Below are 25,164 nucleotides of genomic sequence, written 5' to 3' on the forward strand. Positions count from 1 at the left end.
TTTTGAGGTACTTGTATTTAATTTTTTGGTATTTTATACTTATATACATTTCTGAAATTTATTTCATTATTGTCCATAACATTAATGTGATAACCGTAATTACTAGTTATTTTGGAGATTCAGATACATAATACTATCAGCATTATGACATGTTTATACATGTTGATAAGATAGTATTTTTAATCCAAAATGGGAATTTATCAAGCTGTCCCACATACACATTTATTAAAACTAGCTCCACCTCTCCAGCTCAACCAGCTGCAACATTAATGTACATAATAATCAAATAATATAATGTAATATAATATAATATACAACAAGTTAACTTGTAAATATGTAAATTTAACGAACAATTTAGTGAATACTTTTCATAATATTTTAATTTTTCTCTATGAAACAGTTATGGTTATGGCTGTGTTTCATTAATGACAATTTTCTGCCATCACATAGCATACATTAAACAATAAAAGGTTAAATAAAGTAATGTCATTTAATACACTGTGAACCTATTATTATTTAAAAAATTAAAAAAAAACAACCCTAAATTAAAAGTGTCATTTTATTTTATTTTACATTATCTATTTATGTATTTATTAAGCGTGGCAGGAAATTAGTTTATTATATCTCCATGCTAAGACTTTTGCAGGACTTGTAACAGAGTATTTTTACACTGTAGTATTACTAATTTTACATGTGTATCTGAGCACACAGGGGTGTCCATATACTTTTGGCCATATATCCCTTTCATGTGTGCCGCAGCTGTGACGAGTTTATAAAACATAAATACCACGTGGCAACTCTTTCCACCATTACAATAAAAATATAAAACAACAACAAAAAAAAACAACTATCGTATGGATTAAAACATGACATCAACGAAAACAGAATCTGGAAACAAAACAAAACAAAAAAATGCTTTTTTTCCCCCCCGGCGACTATGATGACGTTATCAGTGTGCGACGACGCCGGACAGGTTTATGAGTTCTCCACACAGAGATAAACGATGACAACAACTTTAAAACAGGCTTTAAAAACCCACTTTGGGTTTGACAACTTTCGGACTAAACAACAGGAAGATGTTGTCAAAGCAGTCGTCCGACGTAAGTCAGCCGACAGCGCATATATCTGCTGCTGTGTTAGTTTATCTTTTAGCTAATTAGCAGACGTTAGCTGGCTCCTAGCAACAAGAAGCTTAACTGAGTTTTTTTGTGGTGGTTTAAAATGTGAGACGCAGTTTAAGTTACGTGTCACATGTGGTGTTGTTTAAGAGAATATTAATAAATAATAACTCTCTGATGTTGTCCTCCTGCAGGTGACAGAGATGTGTTTGTGTGCATGCCCACTGGAGCAGGAAAGTCCCTCTGTTACCAGCTGCCTGCTGTGCTGGCTGAGGGCATCACTCTGGTTATATCCCCGCTAATCGCTCTCATTCAGGTCAGTCTCTTATCTCTGACTGGGCTGCTCCAATGCAATGTGCAGTCTCTATTATGTGTTAGTTATGGTGGCCCTGAGGGTCAAAACATTTCAGCAAACACTTCAACCGTGGTATTCAGTTCCAGTTACAAATAATTCCCCACAGCAAAGGTCCGAACTTCATAATGTCTAAATTGCATCTGATATCCTACCCCTGAGTCCACCAAATTAAATCAGCACTGCATATTTCCTAATGATTTCTATAATATTTATTTTCAAACTAGGATACTGTTAACTTGGTTAGCTGCAGTCTGTAGCCGTGACTGTCAGGAGGAAAAAACACAACACTCTGTGAAGGTGATTACATTTTCTCGTTCATTTATCAGAAACTGGTTACGGGTCCGGATCAACTGGGTCTGTGCCCTTTTAGCATTTAGCAATGCTGGTTCTACAACATTTCCCAAGACAAAACAACATTTACCAAAATACTACAACATGTACCAAAATACTACAACATTTATGAAAAAACTACATTTCCCAAAACAAAATATTCTAGAAAATACTACATTTATGAAAAAACTACATTCCCAACACAAAATATATTTCCCAAAATACTACAACATTTATGAAAAACTACATTTCCCAAAACAAAAGATTCTAGAAAACACTACAGCATTTTCCAAAACGCTACATTTCCCAAAACACTACATGTTGGAAAATGCAGCATCTTCCAAAACAAAGCAACATTTTCCAAAACGCTACATTTCCCAAAACACTACAATATTTCCCAAAACATAACTTTTCCCAGAACATTACAACATTAAGAAAATACTACAACATTTACCAAAAGAGTACAACATTTTCAGAAAACAGTACAACAAGGGAAATGTTATATCCTGGGAAATGTAGTGTTTTGGGAAATGTTTTGCTTTGAAAAGGTTGTTGTGTTTTGGGAAATGTTATAGTGTTTTCTGAAAGGTTTTAGGGTTTTGACCCTCAGGGCCAACATAGTTAATCCCTTCCCGTGTTGCTCCCCAGGACCAAGTGGACCGCCTGCAGAGTCTGAACATCCCTGCCTGCTCCATCAACTCCAAGCTCCCAGCAGGCGAGCGCCGTCTGATCCTGGCCGATTTGGGGAGCAGCAGCCCCAAACTGAAGCTGCTCTACATCACCCCGGAGATGGTTGCCTCTCCCTCGTTCCAGCCCTGCCTGACGGGCCTTTGCTCCCGCAGCCTGCTGTCTTACCTGGCTGTGGACGAGGCTCACTGCGTCTCCCAGTGGGGACATGATTTCAGGCCAGACTACCTCAAACTGGGAGAGCTGCGTGATCGCTTGCCGGGGGTTCCCTGTTTGGCTCTGACAGCAACAGCGCCCAAGAATGTACAAGAGGACATTATTAAATCCCTCAGGCTGGGCTCGCCACTGTCCTTCATTACACCTGTCTTCCGCAGTAACTTGCACTATGATGTGATCTTCAGGGAGCTGCTGCCGAACCCTTACGTCCACCTCTACGCCTTCATTCAAAAAGCACTGGCTCTGGACAGCGGCTCTAATGGACAGGTTGGAATTGTTTGTGCTGAAGTCCTTCTTTTCTCTGGATGACAAACCACCACCTGCAAACCCTCATTCATTCGTTTATTAATCTTTTTATTGAAATCATGTTCACGCTTCAGTGGCAGACAAAGAAAAGCTCATTTCGAAGGCCAGAAACAGAAATAACTGAATAGAGTAGCGTTGGTTAGCCTAAAGTTTTCACAAAATTATTTTTCAGTGTTTCTTTTTGCAAGAAAAATCCTTTACAGTTTGCAAATTTAAACAAAATTACAAAAATCTTTAACAGTTTATTTTTTTTAATAGAGCCAAATTGATTATGTGTTTTAAAGCTGTAGTTGGTAACTTTTATAAAAAACTCTCTATACCATGACAGTTGTACTTGAGACAGTAAAGAGACAGTCTGTGAAACAAATCGTGTTCCTCTGGCTGGTCTTAGTGCTCCTAATGGCATTTGCAAATATCCATCTAATGTGAAAGTAAACAACTAAACAGATCTGAATAGTCTCTAAATCAGCTGTCTATCATGTCAGTCACTGCTGGTGAATGCAGATAAAATATGAATCAAGATTCTGTTGCTGCGTTATTTCTCGCATTAGATGTTTTCAGGAACATATTTTAGTGCACTGTTTAGCTGTAACATGAGAAAGTCTGCTCTTGCTGGTGGCAGTGCTGTGTTTCGGCTCTGCTGTTTTCAGTATGGCTGCCAGATCACAACCGCAGTTCAGAAACGTCAATGATGTGTTTAAGATCATTAAGAAAGACTTAAAACTGCAACATGACAGTTCATACTGTGTCTTGATCGTACATGTTTGTGAAAACAAAGTTTAAAGGATTCTTACTAGAATATTTGTTTATTTTATGTGAGATTGCCACTAATGATTACTTTAATTGTTATTCTGCCCATTATTGTCTTGATTAGTCGATAAATAATTTTGTTCAAAAATAGTGAAATTTCCCAAAGCCCAAAGTAAAATCTTTAAATGGAATTTTTGTCCGACCAACAGCCTCAAATTGAAAGCTATCATATATCACAAAGAAAAAATCACAATCATTTCTAACATTAAAGAAGTATAAAATAAGCAAATGTCTGGCAATTTTGCTTTGAACATGAGCAAATCATTTTATTATGAAAGTAGTTGCCAGATAGTTTTCTGTTGATTGACTAATCAATTAATCCACTAATTGCTGCGGCTCTAATGTTGTCTGTGCTGATATATTTTAAACTTTAAAAAAAATTCAATAATGACATCAGCCTCAATTTGTTTAGTTTCTCTTCGATTCAGCATAAAACTATTTGTTCCCATTACATCTGCCATGTAGGTTGATACCAGTTAAACTGTACTGTGACAATATTATCTGATATTTTTCCTTAAATATGAAATAGGAACCCTGATTTCTTTAACCTTCTTTACGTAATATTTGTGAACAGGGTTGTGGGATCGTGTACTGTCGGACCAGGGAAGGCTGTGAAACAGTGGCTCACCAGCTGACCAAGCTTGGAGTTTTGGCCAAACCTTATCATGCAGGTAATTCTGTTTTCCTCCGTGTAGTTGTAGGATTGTAAAAGACAAGATTTGAGCTCAGATGCTTGACTTCTGCTGATATCCTGCAGGTCTGAAGGCAGGAGATCGCACAGAGGTCCAGAATGAGTGGATGCAGGGGAAGGTGCTGGTTATTGCAGCCACCATCAGCTTTGGTATGGGAGTAGACAAAGCCAACGTCAGGTGGGACAACGAGGTTTTGCTACATGATTTTGTATTGGCTACCGAATTTATGTTTGCATGTGCTGATGTTTTCACTAATCCTGCAGGTTTGTAGCTCATTGGAACCTCGCTAAGTCCCTGGCTAGTTACTATCAAGAGTCAGGGCGAGCTGGGAGAGACGGCCTGCCCTCATCCTGCCGCACATACTACTCCCGGAAAGATCAGGAGCAAATCAGCTTCCTCATCCGTCAGGAGATTTCCCGCAAACAGGTCAGCGCAGTTATCAAAAAATGTAAAGAGCTTGTGTGAAACTCAAGTTTGTGAACATTCTTCGAACATGTTTGCAGGCAAAACGTGGCTTTGAGAAGGAGACGGACAAAGCGGCCATTAAAGACTTTGATGCCATGGTGTCATTCTGTGCTCAAGAGGCGTAAGTAAAGCGCTCACATACATGCATTTTGTTTATTGAGTATAAAAGTGTACAGTCAAAGAATAGCATAATCTCTCCACTCTACATCTATGCAGTTTTATACATGAAATATAACTGCCATTACATGCATGCTGTACTTTTCAAAATAAAATCATAGTCCATTTCAGATTATGTACAGCAGAGGGCAGACTTGATCTCTGTTGTGCTGTGAAGTCTGTGAAAGAACACTGAGGTTTGCCAACAACTTTTCCCTCAGGAGGACCTTGTCTAACTATAGAACGACACATAATATAATAATAATTAGGTGTAGAAAACAATAACAAATTCATTTGGTTCTCCCTTTCATTATCTTTTATCTCATTGTGCAACTTGGTGCAGTATTTTAATGATTCTATACATTTTTGCAGTTCATAGTCCAAGTATTTGCCTGTGTTGTTTTGTTCGGCTCTGCCTTCTCCTCAGGTCAGAGGCGTGGTTGTTGTCCTGCAAAGCGCAGGGATGTTCCAAAGAATGTAGATTGTCCTGAAAACGTGGCAGCTATAGCAGGTGTGTTTGGCAGCCAGTCAGGACATCCTGTCAGGTTGTTTTGTTTTTCAAGGGTTGGGCTCCTCGATTGCCGCTGAACACACCCTGCATAAGGCTTTAATAGTCACTGAAATGTCTCGAATGCCTATGAAGTATATGGCCATGACTCTCAGCAGGAGCTTTCATTCACTCTTAGAAGGATTCATTATGCTTTAGAGACCAGCAGAGAAAGCCTGTGTTGTGTTTCGGGGATGTTTTGCACCGTCTCTGTTAGTTTTCCTTGTGTGGAGCTCACATGGTTAAATGTTCAATCCCTTTTTCGTGGCCTTGCGACAGCAGCAGCAGCAACAGCAGTTGATGCATGTCAGCACTGTCATGAGCACGACCACCACTGCAAGAGAGCAAATAAAAGCTGCATCATGACCAGCTCACTCTTAAAGGTTAACTTTGGAATTTGTCAGCCTGGTCCCTATTTTCCCATGTTTTTGTGTCTATGTGACTGATGTAAACAACAATTTTTAAAGTTGGTCTAGTATTGAGGGTGAGTGCTGCAGCCAGCAGCTGTGCAGCAGCAGCACTGCAACCATATTGGGGAACCGGGCAGCGTCACTTTATTAATAGTGGTTATTTTTGCCACAGACAGGCTCAGCTTGTTATTTTGAGTGTCTGAAGTGTCTCATGATGAAATTAACTTCATAGGTAGTGATCCTACCTGTGTTATTGTGTCTAAATCTCGCTCTATGATTCGCTACTGCCAGTCAAAAAGAGGAGGAAAAAAATCACATTTTCTTAAAGAAAACTGCTGTTCCAAGAATGAAGACACCTGCTGCAGACAGTGGAGGTAATGTTATTAACTGAGGTTATTATGTTGACGTGCCATAACATTAACCATGAAAGCATGGCATAATGGCAAAAACAATCGTTCAGTGAACAGTAAGTAGGTGCAAAATATCATCAGATTCCGAACTGATTATAAAAAATTGATCTAGATTAATTTATACTTTTCAGCAGTTGACATCACCTCTTGTGAGATTTCAGAATGAGACTTAAACTTAAACAAGATTTAGACACACTGTCAAACAAATCAGACCAACAGACAGGTTAACACTTTAGACACTAATTATAACAGTCTGAACATGTCTGTGGCAAAAACAAACACTTTTAATGGATGCACAGTGAGGGTGCACAATTGCCATAACTGGTTACATTGCTAATGAAGCACAGCTGCCAGCTGCTGCTGCTCTCCCTCAATACTCGACCAGTTTTCAAAAACTGTTGTTCACATCAGTTACTAAGACACAAAACATGGGAAAATAGGCCCCAGGCTGAAAAAAAGTTGGACCTATTGTTGAGAGCAGAGACTCACAGATGAAGGTTAAGATGACAAAGAAAGCGCCCAGCTCCACAGGGCTGGCGCTGGGCAGACCCTGCAGCTTGACCCATATCCTGTTCAGGATGTTCAGCGTCTCCTCTCTGGCATCCATCCTGCTGAGGTGAAAACATTTACAGTGAAAAGGTCACGCCTGAATTTGGTTTACTCAGTGTCTCATTTGTTTGCCTGCGTTCAGAGTGATCAGGATATAACTCCTGTTCCTTGCTACTGAGACCACATCGCTGGTGTGTTGACATAAGCACATAACTTTCAGCTTTTTATCTACCAACACGATAAAGTGCCGTTTAAGAGTTTCTCAATCTGCAGGTTCCCTTTTAAAGAGAAAAGGGGAGGATGACGGTGACTGGAGTAACTGCCTGGGAGTGCTCTGATGTAAAGCATGTGGTTTTTCTAGCCAAGAATGAGTCTGTTTACCACAAAATGACATGGGGGTGGTGCTGGTGGTTTAAGGTATTCAGCATAACTAACACATTAACCCTCTGTCCAGCCTTTTTGTGAGGAGATGTTACAAAAGGGGAAAAAAGGGTCTTTCTCTGTGTCCAGCAGTTGAACAGAAAGTTCTCAGGACACCTGTCCCATTGTGTTTAAGGTTAACAGACTGTAATGTGTGAAGTCTTTGTAATGGATGGCGTTCCAAGTGTCAAATTATACGTGTTTTACTGATGACAGTGTTATTGTGCTCCAAAGTAAATCAAATGACACATGGGTGTGACAGTCTGTGGGCTCAGCTCTCTGTTGGATATGCTGGGTTGGATTGAATAACAAAACATTATACAATAATACAAAGACTGTATGTACTGAATAACATTCATTATAAGCCAGCAGCAGGTTAGTTTAGTTTAGTGTAGTATAATAGAAAAAAGCCAGCCGATCTGTGTTTCAAGGTAACAAAATCTGTCTGCTCGCACCTCCAAAGCTCACTAATTAACCCCTATGAAACCTGGAATGACGTAACTTTCTTTGTGCCGCGTTCAGACACCTTTTACATGCATTTAAACCTTTCAAACCTGAGCAAATTGATTTGACTTCTTTTGAAAACATGGCTAAAAAGGTAATGAGCAACTTGGCAAGAAATTGTAAGAAATTGTAAGAAATAAAAAAGAAAGGTGTCAAGAAAATGACCTGAAAATTAATTTTTAAAAAGAGAGGATGAAAGAGAAATTATGAAAAGATTATCAAAATAAAAAATAGGTAAAAATGTATTGAAAACATATGCATTTTATTTATTTATTTAATAATAAGAATAATAATAATAATCATCATCATTATCATCATCATTATTATTATTATTATTATCAGTCAATAAATAAAATAAACAGTAGATAATAATATCATTGAAATACATACTATTAGAAACTATTTTTAATTTTGTTTTAGTATAATTATTTGGACCTTTTTTACTATTGACCTTTTACTCTTTTGAAAGAAAGCCAATTTGCAACTTTTTTTTTTTTGTGCCAGGCTGTAAACATGTTTATTTCTGCTGTAAAGTTGGGTATTTTAACATGGGGGTCTATGAGGACTGACTTTGTTGTAGAGCCAGCCTTTAGGGCCAATTTCAGCATTCTGTGCCCGCTCTTTATATTCAAACAAGTTTTGCAGGGCCTTGTAAGCAGCCCAGGCGAAACTCATTAAGAGCTATTTTCATCTCTCAGCAGCAGTTTAAGTCTTCTTTGGTGGATAATTGACCGGTTATCTGGTCAGAGCTGAACAGATTGAAGGATGAGAGGGGAAGCAGAGTGCAGAGTGAGTGAATGCAAACATGTAGACCTAGCACAATGAACCGTTAAGTTTCACTTTCACTTCGCCAGACGTTCTGCTACTCCGTCTGTGACAACATTACACTTGGTGCTCCGTGAGTGTGGTGTAATGTTGTGCAAATTGTGCTCAAAAATCTGTTTGCGGGATCAGATGTTTTACTTGTGGTAGCCTGCCACAAATAAATTAATGTGTGGGAAACACTGAGAGGCAACTTTTTTCTGAGTTTGGGGGATACAACTGAAAAGGCACATTCTTCCCTGAGATATGCCAAAGCTTGACCCTTTTAATGATTTGTAGCTAAACAATAAAATCTTAAAATCAATCCCAAGTTTGGAAATAAGCAGCAACCACCAACCAAGTGCTGGTAAAATATGCAAGTGGTTGCTAGATTTGCTTCACCCACCTGCCAAAAAACAATGTTTATCTATTGAGTGGCTGGTGGATTTTGGAATTAATCAGCCACAGTGGCAGGTGGACAAAAACGTTCATTTCCAACCCATACCAATCCTTAAACACGTAACACTTACTACAGAGCTGTATTACTGCATACCCAACACACTGGCAACTGTGTGCTACTGAATGTTTTTGTGCTTTCTGGTGCTTTGGAGCATCCACTTTCTGCCAGTTTTAGTGCAGCAGAATTCATATGACAGATCAATTTCAGTTTACTTTGAGTTTTTAACAACATGCAGATACCAAAGCGGATGCTGTTATCACTTAAACTTCCCTAGTTGGTTTAGCTGGTTTGGCAGCAGTGTCTGCACAGTCAGTGCTTATTTTAGATCCTGTTTTGATCCATTTTTGAATATAATACAATCATATTTAATATGAACTCTCTGTTGCCGTGAGCTTACCCAAGTCAGACTTTGCTCATTAACTCTTGGTGTTTAGTTACAAATGTCTCTAAATCGTGAGTTAAAATGCCATTGGTATAACTAAAGCGATCTAGTTTAACTTCTGAAAGTACGTTTGCACCTAACAAGTTTGTATTTCTGAACACATTCTCCACATTCTTCTCAACCTGGGTATTTCTCAGGTGGTTCACCTTTAAAACTGCACAGAAACAGACACACTCGCAGTGAATGCACTTACCCGTGAGAATCTCTGTTGTTTTCACGCGCTCAGCCCAGACCAGACTGACTGGCAAAAACTACAAAACAGAAGTAAGCAGACCAGTTGACGAGGAGGAGACAGTGATGAACATGACATGTCCTCCCTGGAGGAGTTACCTGCTGAGTGCTTTATGTGTCAGAGTGTTAGTTTGTTGTTGAAATGTGCCGTACGTCACCCAGAGGAGCAGACGGAGATAAGCAGCCAGGTCGAGATTAAGGTTAAGAGGGGTTATTCCTCAGGCAGTGATGAAACTCTGCATGTGGAGTGGAGGAACAGTGAGATTAGATTAAAAAAAACAAATCCTTTTCACTGCTCTTCTTCTTTCATGTTTATCTTTTTCTTCTTTGCTTCTATGATTTTTTGCTCTTCTCTTCTTTTTGGTGGTTTTCTGTTGCAGAGTAGTTATCTGCTGTGCGCCTCACTTTAGTTTGTCCGCCTCCGAGGCTGTTCTGTCTTTGGCAGTCCTCCCCGGGAGTGACTGTTGCCTCACAGAGTCTTTGTGTGCCTCTCTGCCTTTCCCCACCTCCTTTGGTGAGACTGCTTCTCTCTCTTTCATGGCTGTGGAGGCAGAGTTTCCATTTTCAGCAAGGTAGTTAGCATGTTGTTGAGTGGCTCATCTAATGGGCTCTTTCCCAAACAGCCTGTGTGTGTGTGTGTGTGTGTGTGGTTGTGGTTGTGTGAATATTGGCTGTTACATAATACTGGATCTGAAATAGAAGTGTGAGGCCTTTTTATTAAAATAATGACAGCAATCACACTCAAAGCTGGGATTTTAATAGGAGACATTATGCAGGAGGTGAACTCTGTAGAAATAAATAAAAGTATTGTGCCGAAAAAAAAGAAATGAAAGGAAAATAAGACTAATTACCTCCCAAAAAAAGATTTAATTTGCTTGAATGCATTCTTATTAGTACACAAACAAGTAATGGAGTCAACATTGAGGATAATAACGCTTTCTTTTTTGACAACAGTATTTTTTATTTCATGGGAGCCCTGTTTGACTTATAGAAGAACAGAACCATTGATCACAGTACTGTGTGATGGTTACACAATAGCTAAAAGATCAATAATGCACTAGATGCTGTGTATGATGAAGAGATGTTTGCTCAAAAACATCATCAGACTTGACCTTTTTAAATGCAGACTCTTAACTAACTTAACTGACTCTAACTAACTTCAGACTGAATGAATGTCTTATAACTCACAAGAGCTGTACCAGCCTGTCTTTACATGTGTGTCATGTTTAATAGGGATGCACCAATATTGATGTTTTATGTTTATCTATTTAGTTTTGGGAAACAAAGAAATCTTCATTATGAAAAAATAAGTCACTTAGTCACACTATTAAGAATGAGCAATTCAATCCTTCAAATTATTGAAACTTTTTATGTAACCTTTCACATGGAAAGGATGTTATATCTTTCTTGTATTGCAGTAAAAAAAAAAATCAACACATCTTCCTTTCAAACAGCTTTATTTATTTCAAGTTTCTAACTAAAAACATCTTACAAAAAAAACATTTGAAAAAATCATGATAATGTTATTACTTTGTATTGTGTTTTGTCGTGTTGGTAGTATTAAGTTCTTTGTACTGTTTGTGTTTTTCTTGTCCTGCTGCTGAAGAATCACCAAACTGACTGTCGTTGTTTTTAACAATGACACTAAAGATCTTATCTTAATGTTATTATTTGATTTTGCTCATTAGGAAACAGTGAAGGTTAACTGGCTCTCCTCCTGCTGATGTCAAGACTGATTTGTTGTTCACAATTGCAGCATTATCAGGGATACAAAAAGCTTACAGCAGTTTACAGCATACTTCCATCCCGATGGTACGACGGGAGGCCATTAGTCTTGAGTTCTGCTTTTTAGCCAACATAACAATTAATCATAGACTGTAATAATAATGACATCACCCATTGGTTTGCGGACACATTTGTTTCGAACCTTCAAGCAACTGCAGTTTATGGCACTTCTGTGTTGGCTTCATTTTTTAGCCCCAGAGGTTGCTGCTTGGATGTTACACAACAGAAAAATATTGTCCACTGTCATTGGTGAACGTCATTTCAGTTTCCAGTAGCCCAAAGGCAAATATCACTTGAAACTGATGTTAGGCCAAGAAATTGATGCCCTACGTTTTAACAAGCAGCCACCTCCGAGGCTGAACAATGTAGCCAATGTGGATTTGCCAAAAACTACAGTTCATCAAATGGCCAAATGGACCCCGTCCTTCTCCACAGCTCCAACCTCTCTTCCAAATTACGCTCACCTCTGACTTCAAAAAGCACAGAGATGGCGATGGCTGAAATGCTGAACTCAAGGCTGCAAAACAGCAGTCCACAAACCAGTGGGTGACGTCACAGTAGATACATCCATTATTTATACAGTTTATAGTTTTTAACAAGCGGTATCTTGACAGTATCTCTTCTCTTTCCATCAGCTGCCGCCATGCCACCATCTCCAAGTTCTTTGGGGACAAGACGCCGAACTGTGCAGGTGCCTGTGACTACTGTCGTAACCCAAAGATTGTGCGAGCCCAGCTGGAGAGGGCGGCCACCCTCAGCACCAAGACTGAAGCTCAGAGCAAAGGGCCCAAAGGAGCATTTGGTTTCGAGCCAGACCTTTATGAAGGAGGAAAGAAGGGTTACGGCTTTGAAAGGCATGAAAACTTTACATGTGTCCCACTTATTATCACTTTTATAATGTAGTGATGAACCTGTAGATTGACTCTGACATCACATGTTGCAGGTTTGATGAAGGGGATGCAGGTAGTGGTGAGGAAGACTATACAAAGAGGAAAAAGGAGTTTTCAGAGCTCTTCAAGAAGCAGATGAGCATGCGGAAGGTAAAGCATAACCATCAACACACTCAAACTCTTTTTTAGAGCAGTATGTTTTCTATAACCAGAAAAGAAAACAAAATTCCATTGTTTGTGTTGTTTTCTTCATGCATCTGTTTGCCAGCTGTTGGCAGCAGACAGTTAGGGGCTGCTGAGGCCTCTGTAAGAGAGGCTGGTGGTAAATTGCTGCCACATGTTCAGTGGAATGGCGGCGCAACATTGAAGTAAAACAATTTGCCAGCAGGTCCAAGTGGAGCTCGTCCAGTCAGCAATAGAACATCAATAAAAGCAGGAATGCCATGACTGTGAAACAGAAAGAAACTGACATAAAGAACAAATTAGAGAAAAGGTGTTGTGGTGATGAAAAGGAGGCCAACTTCACCAAGATCCCACACCATTTAAAACTTCATTTAAATGAGTTTCTGATATTCATGCGCACAGTTAACAACTGAATGAATGCAGAATTACAATAAAAGAAGTAGAACTTTATTTATAATGAAATTTACATAACAAAAGAGAAAATATATTTATAGAAAATATATATCAAAACTGCACTTATCCAAGTACCAACATACACCTATACATTTATACTCATACACACCATGCATCATACACTTTCATACAATCATGCTTACATTTAAAAAGCCATTAAAATAGAAATTTACAACACCACATCATTGTGCATCCAAAGAATCCCCAAAAACATCAGATATTTATCTTTTGTTTTATTCACTTGTTATTGTACAGTCTGATTGTGCAGCGCTTAAAAACATACAAAATGATACATAACAAAATAAAATATGTAAAAACGATGCAAAAATAGTTTATACATTCCAACATACATGATATGATGAAGTCCCAAAGTGCTTTTTGCTGCCATCTACGTACTTTTAAAGTGCTTGCTGGCTGATAGAAGTGCTGTGCGTCAGAGTTCAAATATCGAACAGCCTCAGGATAAGAACTTTTCCTGAGGTGAGATGTCCTGAATCTAAAGCTCTGGGATCTCGTTCAGGAGAGGAGGGATTTGAAAAGGGAGCTAGCAGGGTGAGAGGAGTCAGCGATCACCTTCTGAGTCTGGCGTCTGGTTCGTGTGACATTATATACGGAAACAGAGAAAAAGTCACAGCCAGCCATCTGAGACACGTTCAACTCTTACCACTGTCCCCTCTCCAGGGCGGTTGTGTTGCTGCACCACACTATGACTGTAAAAGCACTTTTATTTAAAAGTGGCTATCGGAAGATTACAGGAAATGAGGGAGAAAGAATTACAATAAAAAATAAAAATAAGTTCGCTAGTTGAAATCTGAAATAGAATAATTTGGCAATTTAAGGGTTAAGAAGTATTCCACTGCTGGAAAGATGGTCTTCATTAAACTGGGCTGTCTATGCATGAGTAAAGACACATACTTCTGAGACTGGTGCTACATGACCAGAGAAAACAGATGAAAAGGATTTTGGCATTCACTTCTGCACGTGATGTAAAAAAATCTACAACTACCAGAATGCACTGCGCTGCACGAGACAAATAAACGCTCCCACTGATGGGTGACATAATAGGCTTGTTCGAGATGAGCCAGGCCTGCGCAGAATCAATCATCACTGATTGCAACACATTTCATGTTGGTTAGACTTCATCCCCACTTGCTCTGACATCATGCAAAAGTGGATGATGTTCAGATCGAGGCAGTGGCAGATTTAAAAGCCAGGCACTGCAGCTGCTCTCCACCAACCGCAAAATCCAGGGCATGATGGGAAATGCTTGGCTCTCACCAGATTTTGTCACCGCCCACTACTGCTGCCGCCCAATCTACTCCAATTTCCAGGCGTGGTGCAGGTCATGTTGAACAAGCCAGTTGTGAGCTTTGCTGTTTTGGCACAGGAAACAACATGGCAGCTGGCTGATAACAAAACATCTTGAATTACAGCCAAACAGTGCATTTCAATTTTCTTAAGACATTTGAGGCAAGAAATAGGCAACACAGTAACGAAATCTTGGTTTATATTTTATAAGCACTGCCTAGTGTCGCCTTCTGATGTGGGTTTTTTTCAGCCTCCATTCTTTATAATATAGGAAACAGTATGGCGCCTACTTCCTGCTCTTGTATTACAGCCAAACAGCGCACCAAAATATGATTCTGAAGACATTTTAGGCCTGAACAGTAGCAGTATCTTGGTTCATGTTTGATCAGCACTTCCTAGTTCAGTTTAATAGGAACTGGACGGGTCTCTCTCATCCTGCTTCTATACTCTTTGTCCGTGGTGGAGGGGATATGAATATGTGGAAGTACAATCTGTGGTCACCAGGAGAGATGAGAGATATGGACACTGATAAAAAAGATAAAGGTTTACCACAGTTCATCTATACGTACTACCCAGATAGTTACGATAAAAAGCTGGTTTAAAATCAGCAAAGTTTCTCTTGGTTGGCTGTAATGCTGTGCAGAAATCTAGGAAATGTAACCATGAGTGACTTCTCTGTGTTTTTGTTTGAGTGGAAGTTACTTTGTTTACGTGAATATCTGAGAATTAACCTCAGTCTGTGCTCATGTCTCCTTAGGGAACTGATGGTCAGAGAGAAGACTTTGTTCCACCAGGTAAAAATCAATAGAAAAATAAAACAATTCTGAATCCAGACTCATCTGTTCTGTCCTATAAAATATGTTTTCTGCTGTGTAGATGATGACTGCCCACTGAGAGACGCCAGCAGCCAGAGGATCCCCAGGCTTACTGTAAAGGTACTTGAACACTGCATACACATTCCTCATACCTGCTGCACTCATTAACACGTCTCCAGGAATTCAGTGACTCATGTGTGATGGGTTGTGAAGACGTGCGGTGACTGAGCCGACGTTTCCACTGAGAGAGACTGACATTATTGATGTAAAAAAGAAAGTATATTTACAGCACATGAACAGAAACTGATGCGACTGCAGAGGATGATTTGCATAAAGTTTCCCTCTTGCAAACATCCCTGTGAAATGTTGTCTTTTCACTGGAGTAAAAAAAATCTGGTTCATTTATTATTAATACCTGTAGCTTTGATCATTCTTGGCAATTTTAGTCTGAATTTTATGTGGCATTTTTATGTTGTATTTCAGGCCAGAGAGCACTGCCTGTGTCTCCTGCAGGAAGCGTTATATGGCCACCAGGGGGCAGAAGATGCATTCAAGTGATTATGCAGACACATGCTTCAAACATTCATACAGTGAACAAACATTTCACTGCAACACTTTTGTTTTTGCTCCCATTTTTCATAGATTGAAGTGAAATATCTCCCACAATTTTTTTTGGCACTCGATAGATTTATTTCTTTTAAATTTTATGTATGATTTTGTTAAAATCTGTGTTAGTGAGCACTTTACAAGATGATCCATCCCACTTGACAGTTGTGGCATATCAAGATTAGGAATGTCCCGATCAAGTGTTTTTGCCCCTGATCAGAGTCATTGATAGTTAGTATCTGCCGAAACTGTTTCCCAGTATCAGCAGATGCCGCAAATTGTGCTCTCTGTTTACAACAGCTGTATGATGACGGACACAAACAAAGGATCAGGTGTGGTGCATGCTCAAAATAACCAATCCAGATCATTTAAAAAATGTGTTGACTGGGCCCAATACTGATTCTTCCATCCTAATCGGGACATCCTGAATCAAGATGCTTAATAAGCCTCATTATTATTATTATAGCATCATTATTACACACGTGCCTTTGGCTGGTCACAGTAAAAGGACACTCCGAAACGTGTGAGTTTTATCACATTACCACAGATGTTGCAAGTTTTGAGAGACCATGCTGTTGGCATGCTGACTGCAGCTGCTACTCATAAGCTGATTGTTTAAGTCACAACTATAAGCCATCTCCAGTGTTGTTTTCCTGTATTTGGCAGTTCATCAAACTGGCCACACAACCACAGTAAGTCGGTTATGATGATAAACTGTCAGGTCAGATCCCAGTGAGGACGATAAACATGCAGATGAGCTTCTCTGAGATGGTTCCTGCCAGATTCTGCAGAAATCATTTTGTAGCTGGTCTCAAAAGATCTTGCAGGTGAAGTTGTTGGATGTCGAGGTCCTGAGCTGCTGCTACATGTGGTCTGCTGTTGAGTTGGATGTACTGCCAAATTCAAGGAAAAAACACTGGAGGCAGCTTATCACTGTGAAATGAACATTCGGTTTGCAGGCATTTGCTCTGGCAGACATTCCTGCAGTCAGCATGCTAATGGTGCGCTCCCTCAAAACTTACAATATCTGTGGTATTGTTTTGTGTAATAAAAGTGCACATTTTAGAGTGTCCTTGAATTGTGTCCATCTCAAAGCCCACCTGTGTACTTATGATGCCAAGCGTTTTGATGCAATACGCTTGTCAGGTGATGGATTATCTTGGAAAAGGTGAAGTGCACACTGATGCAAATTTTATACATTTGCAGCCAAAAATTATATATTTATTGGGTGCATTAAAAAAGTCTCTGATCTTTCACTTAAACCTGTAAAATATTGAAGCAAAAACCAGTGTCACGTTTAATTTTTTTTCAGTATAAATTCTACAATTGTATCACAGTTTCATTCCACATAGTTTTACATTGTGTTTTTTGTCCTCACTCTCTCAGCAGTGACACTCTGTCTTTAGCGGTGGATATCGAATATGAGGTCTTTAAAAGCAGCAAGTCCTCCAACTTGTACAAAGCTGCCGTCCTGAAGAAGGTAACTGCTGACTGCTCCGCCTGTCACAGCATCGTTGATAGCATGCAGAAAGATTTGGAAGATGTGTCCCTAACTCAAAGCTTGCTTTAAAGGTGTCAGAGATGAAGAAAACGACACCTGGAGTAAAAAAAGAAGGTGTCAAGACTGACAGTGGCAGTGAATCCAGAGAAAATGAGTCAAAACTCAAAGAGGAGGCACCTTCCTCATCTTCGTCCTCCTTTTCTGAAGAGATGCAGGGATTCACATCTGCATCTGAGATCTACTCTGTAAGATCCACTTCACTGCACTCTTGCTTCACCTAGTTTACAAGCAGTTGTTGTGGATTCAGATATAAACATGTATTACTTTTTTGCATTATTCCTCCAGATGAAGCGTAAGAGAGTAGGAGCAGGCCTGAGGGGATCATCCAACCCCTTCCAGACTGCAAAGGATCTGCTAAAGTCCTCAATGTTGGACACTGTGTCTAACAGAGGGACAGAGAGCGGCGGGTTTTACAACGACAGCTCAGGAGGCTCTGGAGAGACAAACACAGATGCATCTTTGGACGTAACGTCGTCCATCAGAGCCAAAGCAAGTGCCGTCGCCGCCTCCCTGAACAGCCCAACGAAGGCAGGCAGAGCCATGAGCAAGAAGCAGCAGAAGCTAGCAGAAGCAGCAAAAAGTTCCCGCAACATTTCTCAGTACTTCACCAAAAAAGAAACAACAACAAAAGCCAACAAAGACCCAGAGGAGGCAGAGACCCTAAAGGGACTCGATGCCACATTATCTCACTCCACGGCGACGGTCGCTCAAGAAAGTGAGAGCCAGCAGGAACACTCACCTGTCACTGTGGAAGACGTAGAGATGAGTCCTGTGGAGACTCAGGACGTGACTGAAGAAAAAAGTAAAAAAGAAGTAACAGTTAAACCGGATGATGAAGAGGAGGAAAGTCATGAGACAGAGATGTTAAATTTGGAGCAGCTTCAAGACACATCTGAAGAGAAAATGAAGTCCGCTGCAGAGTAAGGCTCCCTAAATGCAACATTTTAAAGGAACACTTAACTTAAATGATCATTTGTGTACCAGTTACTCAACCTGTGTTACGGCAGAATTTGTTAAGAACACGTTTTTGCTCTCCACGGTGAACAAAGAATCCAAAACCCGAGAAAATTCTTGATAAATTGAAGTCATAGGGGTCTGAGTTTAGCTATATCAAAACACATGTTTACAAACTCTCTCACAAGTCATGCAGTATAATCCAGACGTATCATCAGTACTTCCAGACAGATAGACCTTTCGAAGGAGTTAAAAGTGAAACTTATCCATGCTTTCTTCAAAGCCAGACTCCACTGACAGAAACAGTAATTTTACCTCACTGAACACGAGAGCCGCTGGTCTGCCACTGCTTCGATAGAGGCTGGAGTTACTCAAAATCACACAATAACAAAAAAACTACTGATTGAGTCAGCAGTAGACCAGCGGCTGCTGTGTTCAAGTTAAAATTGCTGTTTTTGTTGAGTCTGACGTTAAAGAGAACATTGATAAGTCAAAGTTTTTGTTCAGTTTCCTGTCAGTCTGTTTGGGAAATACGTCTGGATGAATAAGATTTGGATTATATGAGTTTCAGAGTTTATAAACAGATGTTACATAAAGACACATGAAGTAGTGTTGCTGCACTTCACTGATGAACAGAGCCGTCTGCTACGCCCACTTTATATGACCCACCTCAGCATCCGCGGTTTAAAGTTTGCCAGAAACGCCAGTTTTGGATCATGAGCAGTTGGTGGGACACTTTTAAGAGTGGGATTGTTGTCGCTGAGGAGTGGTAGGAAAACATTTGTATGTTCAGAGCATCACTTGTATGTGTGAGGGAGCTCCTTTAACTCTGTATCGCAGGGGAATCAACAGTGATGAGATCTCCAGTCTATGTTTTGAAAAATAGCCTGTATGCTTTACTACCTTTGTGACAAGGGGAGACTACGGAAGACAGCTAGTGCCGGTGTTCAGTGTTGATTTTGCATTGTGGTGTGTACGGAGATATTTCGTAAAAAACAAATGTTGTGTTGACAGAACGGAGGGGGGGAAATGTCTGTATACATGTAAGATGGGGTCCTAAATTCATCAAGGCTTTTCTCTGCTTTTGGATTCTTGGTTCACTGGAGGCACACGAGAAGTTTTCTTCACAAAATAAGTGTTAAACGGGTTGAATGATTGATAGACAAATGTTCTTTTGGGAAGAAGTATTCCTTCAAGACAGAGTTAATGGAAAAGTCTAACGTTGTATTTATGTCTCACACAGACTGAACAAATCAGAGGAAGAAGCTAAACCACCTCAAACAGAAAAGGTAAGTGTCTGTTTCTTATCGTAGCACTTATCTTCCGCTCATTGACTGACGGTACACGTTCGTTTTTCCAGTTGACCGATAACTTGGAGGCGGACAGAGGGTCGTCTCCTCCACCAAAACGCAGCCGCCATGCAGACAGAAGAGTTACCTTTAACCCGAATGTGCAGGAGAGAGCCCTGCTCCCCGTCAACGAGCCACCCAAGCCTGTGACGCTGAAGGAAGCAGCTGATATCGTGGTCCGATACCTGGACCCCTTTTACACTCAGGGGAAGTTTGCCACCAAGGTGAGAGAGGCAAATACATTTTTCATGTTTGCAGAAAAGAGGTGTGAATTAAAATGAATTCTCAGCTGTTGTTCTGTCTGGTTGCAGGAGTTGTTTAAATCCTTCGCCCGCTATTTATCTCACCTTCTCACAGAGGGGAGGAGTCGGGGAAAAGGCCAAGGTAAGCAGGAGGGAAATCAACTAAAACAGCGGCTGCCACCCGGTGCAGCTGCTGGGTCCAGATTCCTCCTTCGTCATTAGTTCAGAGTCCACACATAAGAGAAATGACCACATATTCAGTTTAATTTGACAAAATGTAATTAACACATGGGCTTAAAATACAATGAAATGAAACATATTGCAAGACTGAAGTGCAGTTAGTTAAAACCAGGGGCGTTTCTAAGATTTGAATACACTGGGGGCTTAGCCCGGACCTCTGTAGAGAAAAAAAAATTGCCAAAAATTATTTAAGAAAACATCAAGGAATGTTTTATTGAAACAAATGGTGATTTTTTTTTTCCTTTTAAAATGTTGGCTTTTTTTTCCTTTACATTTTTTATTGTTTTTTTTTTTTTTTAACTTTTGTTTATTTGTTTTCCTTAAAAAAAATTGGCGATTATTTGTTTTTGTTTGTTTGTTTTTGTTTTAAAACTGAAAAATTTTCGCAGATTTTCTTTATCTCTGTTTTTTTTTCCTTTTAAATTTTTTGGTTATTTTTTAAAGAAAACATGCCTTCAAAACCCATGGGCCCACCAAAACAAAAATCCTAAAAAAAAAACACCATTTATTAGAGCCAGAAACTTTAAATTAGAAATTATTGTTGTATTTTCAAGTTTCTTACTGTCCTTGAACACATCATGTAGGATGAACACTTCACACATTTTCCCTGAGTCGTTCAGGAAGGCTCAAGGAAAAATATGTAAAATAAATAAAAAATAAAAATAAACAAAATAAACAAAACAGGCCAAATTATAACAAGAATGGGACAATGAAATAGTTACTGTTCTCAAAAAAAGAACAACTTTCTCACTCTACAGCAGGAAACCACACTTCAAAATTACAGCTCTGTGCTGCAATTTCACTATACACTATACTTCAAAATAAAGTGTTTTTTCACAAACTTGACATGGTAACAAGTCACTTGCGATCCGCGACCCACCAGTTTTTGAACCGCTGATCTAAAACTCTGCATGCGATGGACTCCTCACTAATGCCTGTCTGTGTCCACAGTCAAAGCAGAAGCCCGAGCTCTCATCAAGAAGTTCTTCAGCGGAGTCAAACGCTGTGAGAGCGAGGCCGACTGGAAGCACCTTAAAAGACCGAACAGCTGTAAAACCACTGAGAACAAGGAATGATGGGAAGTGAGAACGTAGCCATTTTTAGGGTCGAACCCTTCCTCTTTGTCAGTGCCTAAGCTTCTCTCGTCCCAGTGACCTCAGGCTTCACCACAGACGCCTGCTGACCAGGTTTTCGGTTTATTTGCTGCTTGAGCTCTGCTTTTTTCGGGTGTGTTGCTGCTGTAAGTCAATAATGAAGCAATAACGTGTGGACTGTTACAGCCCGAGAGAGCAGAAGTAAATCTGTGCATACTGATAGTGTCGTTTATGTTTCAGTGCGAGGCACTTCTGTGGTTCTGCACTCTTCTTTTGTTTTAAATCTCTGCAAGTTGATTTGCGTACTGAGCTGAAGTGAATGAAAACCCAAAGGCCTCTTGGAATAACCAGGACTAATGCTGTGTCTCCGTACGGCCTTCTCTCCCCTCCCAATAGCCAACGCAGCGACCTTTAACAGTGAGGAGTGTCCAGTGCTCCACACTAGACTTTTTGACCATGATGAGTACACCATCCAGATACTCGCACTTAGCATTTGTCATACTTGTCAGTGTGAACGCTTTCACGATCAAAACAGCAAGTGTATAAACGGAAAAACGGGAAGTGACACACAGCATAAGAAGCTACAGCCATGCTAGCTGCTCTGTGAAGCTGAGCTACAGCTAAATGTAAAGGTGTGAGTGCTAACATGCTCACAAAGACTATGTTTACCTGCACAAAATATTCCAGTATTATTAGACTATTGCTACTTAGCAGTTAACGTGGATCTTAAGTCGTTGTTCCTGTTTACATGCAGCCATGGATACTCAGATTAACGTGCCCTTATGTTGTTTATCAGGTCAAAATAACGAAAAGTCGGATTCACTTTTGCTATTTATCTCAACATTTTTACACTGGCGGTGGACTTCTTTGAGTATACACGCAGCCTTCCTCTTTTATTCCTGTGACCACCTTCCTGAAAAGGTCGGCTGTGAGATATTTGTGCTTGTCCAAAAACCTGTTAATATACAAGTGTTGATGATGCCTTCTCTTTGTTGTAGGCAGGCATCTCTATTACAGATTGTATGCTGCAGGCTAGTTGGTTCGTGTAAAACACGCAGAGCCGACCGTTAACAGACGAGAAGCTGCGTGTTGCAAACTTTGGTAAAACCCCCAAATAAGACGCATCTTCTTCATGCACTGTTGGCATGTCAACAGGATGGTCCTAAAACCCGAATTATACAAGCATATCCCACATCTTAACTGAAAATGCTACATTTGGAAAATACCTAATTTAGAATATCCAAACAGAATATGCTGTTTACGTGACCCTTATTATCAGAAAATTGTCATTTTCGGCATAATAGTGGAATATTAGTGTGCACGTAAACATAGTCAATGATGATCCTGTAACTCTAAACACAAAGAACAGCTGTGGATCATGAATGTCAGTTTTGCAGATATTTGGGCATAACAAATATAACCTTTGACTTGATGGTGCTAGATGAAACATGGAAGTTATTAAAGTTTATCCAACAGACTGTATATAAAGATGGACAACACGCCCCCACTCATCCCCACTATGCTTAAGCGAGTCTGAAATATCCGAGATTCGGACGTTGCCGTCCTGTGAGGGTTATTGTAGCGTTATCCACGATGGGGGAGTTCTCACCAAAACACCCTTCTGACCAATCGAGAGCAGCCACATTGAGTGTGAGCGCACGGATTGGCGGTCACAGCTGTCAATCATGGTGGAAAGCCCCCGTTTGTATAATTAAAAATCTCATTAAAACTGAACTTATAAAAACGATTACTTGATAAAACATCAGGGTGACGAGATCTGCCCCCAGTGACAGAAACAGTCTTTGGGAAACATTTATTTGGCGTGTACTTTGAGTTTTTAGTTTGGCCTTTGTTCCATTTGCTATCACAGAGGGGGCGGGCTTTATGACCTACACAGCAGCCAGACACCAGGGGGCAATCTAGATTGAAAAGTTACACTTTTGGGGATGTTGTCCGTCTTTACATACAGTCTATGGTTTATCCTCTGGAGACCATTTTAGTGTGAACCAAATTACATGGCAGTTCATATAATTGTTGATGAGATGTTTAGATGTTTTAATGTGGACCAAAGTGATGGACTTAGCGGCAGACGGCGAGCATGGCGCGAAACACATTGTGGCTGACAGTGAAGTGAAGAATACTTGAGTTGAAGTAAATGGGGTTAGAACGTACTAGAACGGTGGAACAATGTTTTATTGTTTGACAGAAACCAGGCGGTTCTGTGTTGTGAATGCCTGATGCTGCGTTCACAGGGAATCAGGGAGATTTTAGATGGCAAACTGGATATTGTTTTAATGGACGAGAGCAGGACAGTAGACGAGGCTGACAGAGAAAACCAGCAGCTGTAGATGGTGTTGCCGTTCAGAGTTAAAATACTTTAACTTTGCCTTGATGGAACTACAACTGGATGTTGCCTAACTCTTTCACGTTTGGGAAAAACACAGAAAATCTGGACGATACGTAGATATTTGTGGGGAAATTACATAATAATAAACATTTAATATATTTTATTCCATTCTTTGTAAACAATACAGAAATATCTTGCAATATACTATCATTTTGTTCCAACGTCGGGTCATTGTTTTGGATTGTTTGTTTTTCCCGTGTTGTCGGTCTGCCTGATTCTCAGTGAACGCAGCATTAAAGATATTATATACATCTACTGCTGCTACATATTTCGTCTTTGACTGCTGGACTGAAGAGCAAAGAGAGAAAACCTATAAATCTGATACTGTATGATATGAAACTGTATTGTTGATGTTTTCTTATATTTAAAGATTCACTAGATTCAGTTTTATCTTCCGGTCATTAGCAAAGGGATCATTTTGAAAGACATATTTTTGTTTTATGAACGCCGTGGTTTCCACTGAGGGAAATGTTCCTTAGTTATAGTGCCTGTCGATGCTGTGAGAGGTCACAGTTAGTGTCCCCGTGGTCAGGAGTAGGAAACCCAAAGAGTCCTGGAAGCAGTGCCAGACACAGAGGCCTGGCTGTTTAATCTGAACAGGCTGTGTACTCTTTGCTCCTAAATGTTTACAATAAAGACTGCTGAGCAGGACAGACTGACCACAGTGTGAGAGCCTGACTGTGTGCTAATTTATCAACGCTCATGTCTTCAATTGGACAAATTCAATTGGAGCTTTTGGGGGGATGGACGGAGAGGAGACGTCCGTGCCGGGGACGCTGTCAAATAAACGGTGACGTCACCCTCAGTGTGCTGCCTTCAGGTGCCCTCTGTAAATTAGGAGTTTAATTTTCCCACACTCAAATAATGAATAAATTAAGGTTGTAGATAAAAAAGGAGATCATTACATTACATTACATAATATTAGAAAATATGACAGTTGTATCTGTAGTGTTCCACTATAGGGGACACATTCACTTTCTGATTACTTTTTAAAACATGGCTGAAAAATGCACTGAGCAAGAGATAAAAGAGAAATCACTAGAAGTAAATAAAAATTTAAAATATAAGGAAAAATATGTCATTATAGTTGTTCTTGTTATGATGATTATTATTATCATTATTAATTTTAAAACCAAAAGAGAGAGGGAGGGATTATCAGAAGATATATATATATATATATATGTATGTATGTATGTATAAACCGAANGAAAAATGCATTGAGCAAGAGATAAAAGAGAAATCACTAGAAGTAAATAAAAATTTAAAATATAAGGAAAAATATGTCATTATAGTTGTTCTTGTTATGATGATTATTATTATCATTATTAATTTTAAAACCAAAAGAGAGAGGGAGGGATTATCAGAAGA

At 39.7% G+C, this 25,164-nt stretch overlaps 1 protein-coding gene and 1 long non-coding RNA gene across 3 annotated transcripts; one reads left to right on the forward strand and one right to left on the reverse strand.

The window, feature by feature from the left end:
- Positions 1-966: 966 nt before the first annotated feature.
- Positions 967-24,460, forward strand: recql5 (RecQ helicase-like 5). The gene is made up of 19 exons (XM_042504413.1): positions 967-1,100; positions 1,313-1,434; positions 2,452-2,973; positions 4,397-4,493; positions 4,580-4,691; positions 4,778-4,940; positions 5,018-5,100; positions 12,330-12,548; positions 12,638-12,734; positions 15,286-15,322; positions 15,405-15,463; positions 15,827-15,897; positions 17,336-17,429; positions 17,522-17,695; positions 17,796-18,430; positions 19,708-19,753; positions 19,825-20,037; positions 20,125-20,197; positions 21,247-24,460. Exons 1-19 carry the CDS (start codon positions 1,004-1,006, stop codon positions 21,369-21,371), a joined length of 3,039 nt encoding a protein of 1,012 aa, XP_042360347.1. The 5' UTR covers positions 967-1,003; the 3' UTR covers positions 21,372-24,460.
- Positions 5,119-10,463, reverse strand: LOC121956277. Of its 2 annotated transcripts, XR_006106690.1 has the most exons (4): positions 10,009-10,462; positions 9,872-9,929; positions 6,992-7,113; positions 5,119-6,016 (listed from the first exon to the last, which is right to left on the reverse strand). It is a non-coding gene; the product is annotated as an uncharacterized LOC121956277 (long non-coding RNA). The 2 variants fall into 2 exon arrangements; XR_006106689.1 differs by having other exon boundaries at positions 9,872-10,463.
- Positions 24,461-25,164: the final 704 nt, after the last annotated feature.

The sequence above is a fragment of the Plectropomus leopardus genome, chromosome 17 (genome assembly GCF_008729295.1).
Source record: "Plectropomus leopardus isolate mb chromosome 17, YSFRI_Pleo_2.0, whole genome shotgun sequence".
NCBI classification, from domain to species: Eukaryota; Metazoa; Chordata; class Actinopteri; order Perciformes; family Serranidae; genus Plectropomus; species Plectropomus leopardus.